This window comes from Aegilops tauschii, chromosome 1 (assembly GCF_002575655.3).
Source record: "Aegilops tauschii subsp. strangulata cultivar AL8/78 chromosome 1, Aet v6.0, whole genome shotgun sequence".
NCBI classification, from domain to species: Eukaryota; Viridiplantae; Streptophyta; class Magnoliopsida; order Poales; family Poaceae; genus Aegilops; species Aegilops tauschii.
Genome location: NC_053035.3, coordinates 471,343,885 through 471,357,279, shown reverse-complemented (window position 1 = coordinate 471,357,279; position 13,395 = coordinate 471,343,885). Strand labels below are relative to the sequence as shown.

Genomic DNA, 13,395 nt, shown 5'->3' with positions numbered 1-13,395 from the left:
TGTTTAAATCATCTAAACTGATCATTTTCTGAAAGTGATAGTTTTTGTCACAAAATAAAAAAATATTGGTAGTTTTCGGTCACTTTTTAAAATGTGGTAGTTCACTGGGACGCAAACCCCTAAGGCTTTGTTTGACAGGAAGAGATCGTGGAGGTTTAGGGAGGAGGGGATTTTAGGGGATTTGGTAAATCCCCCTCTTTCACCCAATCCCCTTGAAAGCTTAAATCCTTCTCCAGCCACACATCCCCTCCAGCCACGCATCCCCTCCGCGAGGACGGCTGCTGCCGACGGCGGCGCGAGGAGAAGGCTCGGTCTCGCGCGTGGCTCCAATTCCACGAGGGCCTCCTCGTGCCTTCTGACCCGCGTGGGTCGAGGCGGATCGAGGGGGAATCAGATGGATTGGGCCAGCGAAACCTCGTCTGCCAAATGGTCCAAGGAGGATTGTAGAGGGTTCTGGGCCACGTGTGGAAAATCCACTCGATACCCCCCAAAACCTCTCATGTCAAACGAAGCATAAGGCTATGTTCAGTTAAACCTCTCTTGGAGAGGAATGGAGAGGTTTGGAGGGATTGAGGTGGATTTTGACTTATAGGGGATTTAATCCTCCCCAACCCTCTTCAAAACTCTTGCAACCGAACAAGTCCTAAAGTGGTAGTTTTTTTGTCAATAACTCGCCTTCATCGCCACCACCGCCATGGAAACAAAACCTAATAAAAAACAAAAAACAAAAACAGGTCCCCACTCCTATTGTCACCGACGAGAACATCAGACAGGGGAGAGGCGAGGGTCCGAGACAGCGGTATGGAGACCTTCGGCGGTGGCGACAACTAAGGTTGGGAACAGGAGATCGTTCTGTATAATTTTCAGTGGGTTTTGATAGTTTCTTCATGAATCTGAGTGATCCTAAAACAAACATATACACAAGTAACACATGCTCCTTTCACAGCAGTAACCAGTAGCCACCAGACCTATACTTATAGTTTCTTTCTATGCTGCATTGGTCGAGTATTTCTGACCCAAGGACATTTATCCTATGAAAACAGTGTTCTGAATTCCAATAGGAATTGGAGCTGAGCACATAAAACAGTGTTAGACACCACCAAGGCACAAGTAATTAGATCAAACGGTACTCTCAAGCCTCAACCTCAGCATCATCAAACATAAAAAATATGCCAGCCCAGGAAGAAGAGCTGACCTAAACCAAACTTCAACCTGGAGAACGTAATGCCCAGCAGAGAATAAAGGTGCATATTTTTCTAACAAGTTCACATGAACTACTACTTGCCAGCTACTCCTTCACATAATAGACTACAGCACACACTCGCTAATGATAAGTTGATAACTAAGATCACGATTGCCTGTTCTTGGCAAACCGCTGCAATGCTTTCGGCAGCTCGGTGTCATCGCCAATCCGCAGTTTCTTGTCAGGGTGCCCACTGGCTTCCTTGTGTTGATCCAACAAAGGCCTCTTGGCTCTGAGAACCTCCTCCTCTTTCTTCTTGGCCCGCCTGCTCGGCTTACTCCTACCCTTTGTCTTCTTCTTGACCCTAATGTTCTTGGCGGCCTCGACGGCACCTTCAATCTCGCCCTCGATCTCTTTCTTGGTTTTCTTCTGTTTCTTCTTCAGTTGTCTTACAGTGGCTATCACATCCGGATCAAGCATGATGGTCTCTGGTTGGAGCTTGTCAAGGAGGGCCTGCACCTCCTTCTCCCGCCTTTGCTTCTCGGTCTCCATGGGGTTGTCAACAAAGGTATCGAAGTTTGGCTCGCCTGATCCAGGAACGAGCATGGAGGAAAATCCCATGGAGTGCCCGATCCCACAGATGTCCTCGTAAGGGCGGAACAAAACCTTGCCCACCTGATATCCCTTTACCATTCTGTGCTTCATATAGATTTTATAGTCCTGGCCCCCGCAATCCCTGTATATCTCCACTAGAGATCCGTTGCTGCTCGCCAACAACCCCTTCTGGCTGAAATCCAGGGACTGAGCACGTGCGGTGTATGAATGCACAACCTCAAACTTCCTGAGATCCCAAATCTTAATCTTCTGGTCTCCACCTGCAGTTGCCATAAGGTGACCACCCCTGTCAAATGCGACGGCAGTCAGAGAGCCCTTATGGCACAACATTGTGACAAGGGGTTTCACACTGGTTGGCTTCCACATGGTGAGTTTCCCACGAGCATGTCCAAGGCCAATGACGGCATTGTAGGGGTTTACCCGCATCACGTCCGTACGTCCAAGACCTGTGCTGTAGTTTGCAACCATCTCACCAGTGCTCATGTCTTGGTAGTGGAGCTGCCCATAGCTGTTTATCGATGCCAAGAGTAAGTGTTTATCCAGAAACTGAAGCTTCAGCGATTTGCCATGTTCCTGTGAAACGGAAGAGTGATCACTGTTAGACTCTCAAAAGAAGTATTTTGGAGATAGCACGTCTTTTGTGGAGACGCATTGGGTACAAATTCGATAATTGACTGGTAGCTATGAAGGTGTCGCTACACTAGTGTTATGATGCTTATAAGAAACAGAAGCACTGTCCAAAGTAATTCCTTGAGACCAATTTTTTGCAGTACTCAACTGTTTAGTACGTACCAATAAGTTCCTTTTGGAAAGCCCTATGTGAAAAAAAGCATCACATTCATCAACAAAGGAACATTCAATTCGGATATTTGCATGCCCGGTATTTTGCCACCACTAAGCTTTCAGTTGTTGAAAATGCATCTGAATATCACACTGACATGCAGATGCATATCAATATGTGGTCTGGGCACTAGTTATTAGTTTTCCAACTACAAAAAAGGGAGGTCATGTATTCCCATTAGCTGATCTAAGAACAAATCACTGAATGTACCTAACATAAGAGTTATATTAATCAATCACTAGTTCTGTAGAGATCATACAAAGGCTCCTATTCCCGGATTTACTATACATACAACCACTTCTTCAAAATCATCAAAAACCAGGGCAAAGTTACCAAGAACATAGAGGTATTTAAATCATGATTACCTTCAGACAGTGAATTTCTGTGCCATGACGATTATATATGTACGGATACCTGTTTGAACAATATTCTTGTGAGGAACTATAAAAAATCTATAGAAATCATTAGCATAATCAGCCCTTCACAGCTTGTAAGCACCATTTGCACATAGAGTATTAATACACGATTTAAGAAACTAACAGTTCCAGAGTCCAGATCACCCATTCTCGAATATTGAAGTCAGAAGGCAACCCTAAGCTGTACCTAGCCCACATATTTATGCACTAACAGTTCAAGAAACTGCCAAAAATTAGTCTTGTTCACAGATGCCATTTTATGATGATCCCACTCATGGGAAATTGTACAGGGAAACGGTGTAGTGAATCATGTTGAAATGTTGCGTCATTCTGTAGCCTGATTGATCCACATATCAAACATATTCTGACAACGGTTCTTATTTTGCTGAGCATGGGTTTGTCCATCCTTTCTTTACATCATCAAGCTGTAGGGGTCATCTTATTACATCTTTTTTAGCACATGGAACATGTTGATATACTTCATGAGAAATGGAAATATGTCGCAAAGCTTGAGTACAGTCAATAAATTACTTTCTCTGGGCGACTGCAAAGAGTTGCTCGTTCTGTAAAAATGCCACGTCGCACACAGTTTCCTTCACCTATAAAAAAGATAAGATCAGAGAAATACAATACATATATGAGGTGCAACAAGAAATAATGTTGGAGATGTCTACAGTCACCGTGATTATAAAAACCAGGGGCTGATATGTTGGAGAAAAGTGGGGAACAGTATTAGGATGGAGTGTGGATTTTTTGTACCCACATACCAGTGTACCCTCTATCTAGACCATTCAGTTTGTGTCAAGATCCGTGCTATCCTTATATAGGAATTTCTCTTTTTTGACGAGGGACAAACAATGTGAAGGATTCAGGTCCGCTTTCTTTAATCAAGGTTCTAAAGGTGCTATTCGGCGCTGCTTAGACGCTCCATTTTATGGACTAAAACATGGGGACAGGGGACATCATTTTCCAGACTCCACGAGCCACACTCCCCTACCACCACAAAACATCCTCCTCCAGCTGCCTGCTGCAACGACCTGTACATTCTCCACATACACCCTCCATCCTACTCCCTTACCTATGTATTTTTGCTCTTGGATGCATGGTCCTTGGCCCAGGTATTCGGTTGGCTGCTTGGCTGCTTGTCACCATGTTCTAGGCTACTGTCTAGGAACTAGGCATCCATACACCGCCCGCTTAGTGCCTAGCTATCACTTCTGCAAACCTTGGAAACCAACGGGGAGACAACGGGAAAGTCTCTGAAGACTTTACTCTTTTGTCTTTTCTAGGCAAACAAGAAAAACTACCTACTCTAAACTCAGCATATTTTATCCGAATTTGAGCTGCTATCACTCAAACCGTATGAAATGAAAAAAACTCAATGACTAGGTTATCAGAACAACCAGAGTATAAGGCTGATTATAACTAAGTATAAGGGCGATTAACCCGTGTAATCCCTGCAAGGTGAGCAAACTCTTGGGTACCTACCAGGTACTCTAGTTTCTAGTTTCAATACCTTGGAAAAATATGAACTATAAGTAGTTCCTTGACTTCAACATCCACGCCCTCCACAATTAAAATGTGTATCATCTTTACTCTACAACTTATGAGTACATAAAATAGATATCCTTATTTCACAATGGTATCTTAGGCTCCTTTTAGCCTTCACATTTGTATATTTGTCGAACTAGCAGACTAAACCCCAGAGTTCATTTAGTTCTTGCTTTCAGGTTGGTCTAACAAAAGGCACAAACTTTTAATACTGCTATTTCCACCAATATTGAGGACCATACTAATATCATTCTCGCGAGCCTAATTTATGAGCAAAGCACTGAAATTCAATAGTGAACATTTTACTGAGGAAAAAAGAACAAAAGAGAAGTAAACCTACATACTGACAAACTGCTTAAATACCGAAAGCTGACCTCAAATTCATTGATGAGTTCCATATTCAACATATCCATAAATGCAATATGACCTTTTCGCCCACCTACTATCATGTAGCGCCCATTTGGTGTGTATTCCAGAGTATAAGGACCAAACACTGCATACAAAACAGCTAGTCGATCAGCACCCTCATACAACTCATGGTCATAAACCATAATTAGGGAAACTGACAGTCAGCATTCAGCAAGGTCGCAGCATAGAGTATGCCTAATGAAATAACATAAGAGCCTGCAGAAAAATTCTTTCACTGAACTATTCGATTAGGAAAACTGTTTAGTCATACAAAGCTGATAGTTTCAATGTTATGTTATGGTTACAAATGTTTTACAGGCTAACTTGCATCTTCCTTTCACGTAAACAGTAAGGAGGGTATATGTAACAACCACATGGTAAGTCTATAAAGGCATACACAATAAGAATCAAGAAATACGATATCGTCAATCTGAGCTGGCCATCATGTGGCTATTTTGATACTGGATAATGTAGATAGGGTGGCAGATTCAGATAATAGTGTAACAGATCTACATATTTACCAGGTAAGATCATGTCAAATGATTTTCTTGAACTCCCAATGTCCACCTTTGGCAGAATCGACCACTGCTCAAATCTGTATGTCTTTTCGAGACCTTCAGGCTCTAGATAGCCCCCAACGCTAGGCAATAGCCACTGTAAATTGAGTAAAAGAAAAATCAGCATAGTGCAAATTATCTCATGTTTGCACAAGTCAGTTCGACTGGATAATTGTTTAGCATGAAAATCAAGAGGCATGAGGTAGGCAAAGAATTTAGATGGGTGCACTGTTATATTATGTTCCAACGAGCACCATGGAGTTATGCAAGAGAGTCCATACTCAAAGTGACATGAAAGTGATAGCCATACCTATCTATGCCATAATTGTCAAGTAATGTGAATTAAAACGATCCAAAAAGAGTATGTGTACACTCAGTAAATTTTACTCCTTGTCACGGTAGATGCGTCGAAAATCTACTGGCTGGTCTTTCGCCGGCTGGCCATCATCTCTTTAACGGCAACGCCAGATCAATCTATGTTTACATTTAAAATGTGGATTCTATACATATGAGTAGAGCACTTCATTCAAACAGTTCCGCACGACACTGGTGAACAGCTAAACCAGAGCTGTATTCTAGAACATCACATTGCCACAAGTCACTAGTCTAGAATGCCAGATTCCCTTATCATGCATACACCGTTGGTTAGTGCCCCCGAGATTTCCAGTGAGATAGCTACATATATGTTGTATGAAACAACAAATTCACATACATTCTGCAACAAATCCACAAATCCACAAACACACACCTTTTCAGCCTGAGCGGCAGCTTTGGCGGACACTCCAATCAGCTTCTCTTTTCCAGCGAGCTGCCCTTTCAGTTTCTTGTCGCGCAAATCCTGTTACGGAGAAAACCAAAGATGTCAAATTCACTTCTGAAGTATTATAGCAGGCAGAGCATGTAGCACCTGAATTTCCAACAACCACACTAGTAGGACAGAAGGAGAGCAGCAATCCTATTCCTACCCCCAGGTTTGCCGCCTTCCCCCGCGAGAACCTGGCCACCTTCATCTCCATCTCGTCCAGAGAGCCTCGGCGGTTCTCCCTCTCTCTGGGGTCTCCTTCCATGGCGACCCCCTTCCTTCTCAACCTGTCACAAACTCACAATGGAAAATGGAAATTAACAACGAGACAACCACGCGAGTGAATTTACAGGAAGAAACTTCTGGTGACAAAATTGAGTAGTTATCGTGGCATTGGCATGTTGATTAGAAGAAGCAGCAGCATTCATCTGCCCTGCAATCGTGGGGGTCAGTGGGGTTTGGCTGATCACAAGCCCAGACCTTGGAACCCAAAAGCCAGTGGCCAAAGCTCGTGGGCGTGTGGAGACAGCAGGGATGCGACGCCGCGACGATGCGGAACGGGACGGCGATGGCGGCGACGCTCGTGGGAGGCGGGGTTGATGCGTCGGCGGTGACGCGGGCCGCGGCGGCTCAAGCTATATAGGGCACGCGGCGGCAGGCAAGCGCAATGCCACGTGTTGGGCCTTCATAGCGAGCCACGCGTTAGGCCAGATATTGGCCTGGTTAACTCGGCCCACGCACCATTAGGTTTTGTTTCCCCTTCTTCGAGGGAATGCTTTTTAAATATTTTTTCTTGTAGAAAACTTTAAATAATTGTCCGTGTTTATAACTGGCAATAAATATTATAGCACGTTAGTCCCTGAGTTTAATTTTTCATATTAATGTAATTATGTGAATAATTGTTTACAAAATGCTACTACCTGTGATTTACCTAGCTTAATAAATGTCAGGATTTTATTTGGTGTAAACTATTGGCTTGTTAAAGAAAACATAATTTATTTGGTATATCAAAAAATGGTAGGACGTTAAGAAATATTTCAAGAAAAAACAATGAAAGAAACAAATATACAAGAAGAAAAATCAAAATGAAAAAAAGGGAGAACGTACTTAAGGATAAGGAAAAAGCTTCCAATCAACCGGCCGATCTTTCTCGCTGCAACCGTCGCTCGCGCGGCCGTCAGATCGCGACCCGTTGGTCCACTGGATTGTGAAGGCGCGTGACTCGCATGAAGACTTGGTGCACGTGCCTGGTCCCTACTACCTGGGCCAACCCTATTCATTGCAAATAAATTCCGCAACATCAGTAATGTTGCAAAACTTGCTCCCGGAACATCACCTACGTTGCATGAATGTGAAGGCAAAAAATTTCTGCAACATTACCTTTGTTGCATAAAAGTGGAGACAATTTTTTCTGCAACATCACCACAGTTGCAAAATTTTCTGCAACAATATCATTATAGCAAAAGTTACATCACGTCTCCACACAAAGTCTTTGTTTCAGCAACAACCAACTTGTTGCAATTCGTGAAGTCACACGATAACTCTTCACAGTGGTTTGCAACAAAGTCGTTGTTGCAGAGGGATGAGCGTAACAAACTAGCTTATTGCAATTTGTGACGCTCACGTGGGGAGATCTAACGGCGTGGGAGGTGGTCGAACCTTCCCGAACTTCAACCGACGGACGCGTAGCACGGCCCTTGTTTCTGCAACACCACACTTGTTGCAGAAGGGAGATGGGGAACGTGGGTGGTACATTGGACGGCTAGCAGCGCGTCCATCCAACGGCCAGCTAGGCGGCGGATGTTTTTAACTAAGCCACCGGCCGACGCGTAGCGCAGCCCTAAGGATAAGAACAAGATGACCAATTTTCGTTTTAAGTATGATGAAAGCAAGCAAAAAGGCAAACAAATACTTAAGAAGTGTGCGTGCTTAAGCTCTTCCTTCGTTTTGGAGGTTCGTGGTTTTCGATGGCTCCCAGCCTTGGGGGGAACTATCGATCAACACTCGGAATCCAATTTACTTTTCATCTATGTTTTATTTACGTGTCCTTGACAACAAAGTCTAGACGATGGAGGTGGCGTACTACGGAATAGTTCTCATGGTTTCTACCGTCGTTCTAATGTGGCTATCGTGGCTGATACGACTTACCGAGGATTGATGGTGTTTTAGAGCATCTCTAGCAGACCCCTTAGTCCCGCAGATCAATGGCTCCCGCTCTTGTAGATCGTCGCTCGACGCTTCAGCCTATCATTCGATGGTGGCCACGATAGTATTGTCAAGCACGCTCTCATCACCAGGCATGTATGTTCGTTCTTTTGTCAAGCATACTCTTGTCACTGGGTATGTTGATTTTTTGCGTGTGCTCCTAATAGGCTAAGCAACAATTCCACAACCTATCTTACAAATGATGTACCCTTGATCACAGTATGTTTGACGGTCTTAGCTTCTAAGCCGTTGTCGTAGATGGCTCATACAGCTATTTGAAACCTTGAATTTGGTAATGCACCGTGTGCAAGTTCGCTCTTCTGCAGTTTCTTCGCTGGATGTTTGAAGAAAAGTCGAGATGCAAAAGATGAATTTGGAGTTAATGACCACCAAGGACTTTTGATGTAACTTTATGTTTTATCTTGACCTTTTGATTTTTTTGTCTTTGTTTGATCTGACGTACTTTGTGTAAACTATCAATAAACATGGTTAATACGCGCAAAGCTCGTACCCCTTCGCTCCTAGGCAAGGGAACACTACCACTAGGGAACCCGCCGGCACCGTCGCCGGTCTGCATCGGTCTCATGTAGCCTTAGGGCCATGGATGCATGGTGTGAAGGAAATATGCCCTAGAGGCAATAATAAAGTTGTTATTTATATTTCCTTATATCATGATAAATGTCTATTATTCATGCTAGAATTGTATTAACCGAAAACTTGATACATGTGTGGATACATGGACAAAACACAGTGTCCCTAGTAAGCCTCTACTAGACTAGCTCGTTAATCAAAGATGGTTAAGTTTCCTAACCATAGACATGTGTTGTCATTTGATGAATGGGATTACATCATTAGAAGAATAATGTGATGGACAAGACCCATCCGTTAGCTTAGCATAATGATCGTGAAGTTCTATTGCTATTGCTTTCTTCATGACTTATACATATTCCTTTGACTATGAGATTATGCAACTCCCGGATACCGGGGGAATGCCTTGTGTGCTATCAAACGTCACAACGTAACTGGGTGATTATAAAGATGCTCTACAGGTATCTCCGAAGGTGTTTTGTTGGGTTGGCATAGATCGAGATTAGGATTTGTCACTCCGAGTATCGGAGAGGTATCTCTGGGCCCTCTCGGTAATGCACATCATAATAAGCCTTGCAAGCAATGTGACTAATGAGTTATTTGCGGGATGATGCATTACGGAATGAGTAAAGAGACTTGCCGGTAACGAGATTGAACTAGGTATGAAGATACCTATGATCGAATCTCGGGCAAGTAACATACCGATGACAAAGGGAATAACGTATGTTGTCATTGCGGTTCGACCAATAAAGATCTTCGCAGAATATGTGGGAGCCAATATGAGCATCCAGGTTCCGCTATTGGTTATTGACCGGAGAGCTGTCTCGGTCATGTCTACATAGTTCTCGAACCCGTAGGGTCCGCACGCTTAACGTTCGATGACGATTTGTATTATATGAGTTATGTGATTTGGTGACCGAATGTTGTTCGGAGTCCCGGATGAGATCACGTACATGGCGAGGAGTCTCGAAATGGTCGAGAGGTAAAGATTGATATATTGGATGATAGTATTAAGACACCGGAAGTGTTCCGGAATGTATCAGGTACATATCGGAGTACCGGGAGGGTTACCGGAACCCCCTGGGGAAGATTAAGGATGGCAATTTTACCCATGGGTACGGGTACCCGCGGATACCGTACCCACACGGGCAGGGTATGGGCATAATTTTATACCCACGGGTAGTACCCATACGCTACCCATTAAGTCATGGGTAGGGCACATGTATAGCCTTTTACCCATGGATATTCCCATACCCTACCTATTTATACTGACATGTTAGCCTTACCCATGATTCACAAGTGTAGCTATGTTAAAGTTGTGCCATGAGTTTGTGAACCTATGTTAAAGTTTTCACCAATTGTCAATTTGAATTGACATAATTTTCATGCACTCATCTACCAATTATTTAGTTGCGATCAATGTTTTTACCAAACATGCTATAGATGAATGTAAAATTGCAAATAACTTGTGTACTATTAATATACCCGTTGGGTACCCAATGGGTATGAGTACCCATTCCTACGTGTCACCAAGATCAATCTAGGAGATGCTAGCAACGAGAGAGAGGGAGTGCATCTTCATACCCTTGAAGATCGCTAAGCGGAAGCGTTAGAAGAACACGGTTGATGGAGTCGTACTCGCAGCGATTCAAATCGCGGAAGTTCCGATCTAGCGCCGAACGGACGGCGCCTCCGCGTTCAACACACGTACAGCCCGGGGACGTCTCCTCCTTCTTGATCCAGCAAGGGGAGAGGAGAAGTTGAGGGAGAACTCCAGCAGCACGACGGCGTGGTGGCAATGGAGCTCGTGGTTCTTTGGCAGAGCTTCGCTAAGCACTACGGAGGAGGAGGAGGTGTATGAGGAGGGAGGGCTGCGCCAGGGAAGAGGTGCGGCTGCCCTCCCACCCCTCCACTATATATAGGGGCAAGGGGAGAGGGGGAGGCGCCCTAGGGTTTCCCCTAGGGGGCGGCGGCCAAGCAGATTGGATCTCCCTAGGGAAAATCCTAGGGAGACTTGCCCCCCAAGCCAAGCAGGTGGAGGCGCCCCACCTCCCCAAGTAACGTGGGAAAGGGTGTGGGGGGCGCACCACCCCTTATGGGCTGGTTTGCCCCTTCCCCTTTGGCCCATGAGGCCCTCCAACACTTGCCGGGGCTCCCGAAACACCTTTCGGTCATGCTGGCCATAGCCTGGTACCCCCGGAACACTTCCGGACTCCAATACCCTTCGTCCAATATATCGATCTTCACCGCCGGACCATTCCGGAACTCTTCATGATGTCCGGGATCTCATCCGGGACTCCGAACAACCTTCGGTAACCACATACTATTTCCCATAACAACTCTAGTGTCACCGAACCTTAAGTGTGTAGACCCTACGGGTTCGGGAACCATGCAGACATGACCGAGACACCTCTCCGGCCAATAACCAATAGCGGGATCTGGATACCCATATTGGCTCCCACATGTTCCACGATGATCTCATCGGATGAACCACGTGTCGGGGATTCAATCAATCCTGTATACAATTCCCTTTGTCTATCGGTATGTTACTTGCCCGAGATTCGATCGTCGGTATCCCAATACCTCTTTCAATCTCATTACCGGCAAGTCTCTTTACTCGTTCCGTAACGCATGATCCCGTGGCTAACTCCTTAGTCACATTGAGCTCATTATGATGATGCATTACCGAGTGGGCCCAGAGATACCTCTCCGTCATACGGAGTGACAAATCCCAGTCTCGATTCATGCCAACCCAACAGACACTTTCGGAGATACCTGTAGTGCACCTTTATAGCCACTCAGTTACGTTGTGACGTTTGGTACACCCAAAGCATTCCTACGGTATCCGGGAGTTGCACAATCTCATGGTCTAAGGAAACGATACTTGACATTAGAAAAGCTCTTAGCAAACGAACTACACGATCTTGTGCTATGCTTAGGATTGGGTCTTGTCCATCACATCATTCTCCTAATGATGTGATCCCGTTATCAATGACATCCAATGTCCTTGGTCAGGAAACCATAACCATCTATTGATCAACTAGCTAGTCAACTAGAGGCTTACTAGGGACATGTTGTGGTCTATGTATTCACACATGTATTACGGTTTCCAGTTAATACAATTATATCATGAACAATAGACAATTATCATGAACAAGGAAATACTATAATAACCATTTTATTATTGCCTCTAGGGCATATTTCCAATAGTCTCCCACTTGCACTAGAGTCAATAATCTAGTTCACATCACTATGTGATTGTAATGAATCCAACACCCATGGGGTTTATTCATATCTCGCTTGTGAGAGAGGTTACTAGTCAACGGGTCTGAACCTTCCAGATCCGTGTGTGCTTTACAAATCTCCATGTCATCTTACAGCTACCATGCGCTACTTGGAGCTATTCCAAATAACTGCTCAACTATACGAATCCGGTTTACTACTCAGAGTCATGCGGATTAGTGTCAAAGTTTGCATCGACGTAACCCTTTACGACGAACTCTTTTACCACCTCCATAATCGAGAAAATTCCTTAGTCCACTAGATACTAAGGATAAGTTCGACCGCTGTCATGTGATCCATTCCCGGATCACTATTGTACCCCTTGACTAACTCATGGCAAGGCACACTTCAGGTGCGGTACACAGCATAGCATACTGTAGAGCCTACGTCTAAAGCATAGGGGACGACCTTCGTCCTTTCTCTCTCTTCTGCCGTGGTCAGGTCTTGAGTCTTACTCAATACTCACACCTTGTAACACAGCCAAGAACTCCTTCTTTGCCGATCTATTTTGAACTCCTTCAAAATCTTGTCACGATATGTATTCATTTGGAAGTACTATTAAGCGTTTTTGATCTATCCTTATAGATCTTGATGCTCAATGTTCAAGTAGCTTAATCCAGGTTTTCCATTGAAAAATACTTTTCAAATAACCCTGGATGCTTTCCAGAAATTCTACACCATTTCTGATCAACAATATGTTAACAACATATACTCATCAAAAATTCTATAGTGCTCCCACTCACTTCTTTGGAAATACAAGTTTCTCATAAACTTTGTATAAACCAAAAAATTTTGATCATCTCATCAAAGCGTACACTCCATCTCCGAGATGCTTACTCCAGTCCTTAGAAGGATTGCTGGAGCTTTGCACACTTGTTAGCATATTTCAGGATTGACAAAACCTTCTGGTTGTATCTTCCTCAAGAAAATTGTCGAGGAAACAATGT

The 13,395-nt window shown here is 44.2% G+C and overlaps 1 protein-coding gene across 1 annotated transcript; it reads right to left on the bottom strand.

Moving 5' to 3' along the window:
* Positions 1 to 1,065: 1,065 nt before the first annotated feature.
* LOC109783196 (probable U3 small nucleolar RNA-associated protein 7) lies at positions 1,066 to 6,623 on the bottom strand. The gene is made up of 7 exons (XM_020341795.2): positions 6,537 to 6,623; positions 6,320 to 6,409; positions 5,536 to 5,668; positions 4,981 to 5,099; positions 3,587 to 3,654; positions 3,005 to 3,053; positions 1,066 to 2,371 (listed from the first exon to the last, which is right to left on the bottom strand). The coding sequence occupies exons 1-7, from the start codon at positions 6,585 to 6,587 to the stop codon at positions 1,349 to 1,351; spliced, it is 1,533 nt and encodes a 510-aa protein (XP_020197384.1). The 5' UTR covers positions 6,588 to 6,623; the 3' UTR covers positions 1,066 to 1,348.
* Between the last annotated feature and the right edge of the window lie 6,772 nt (positions 6,624 to 13,395).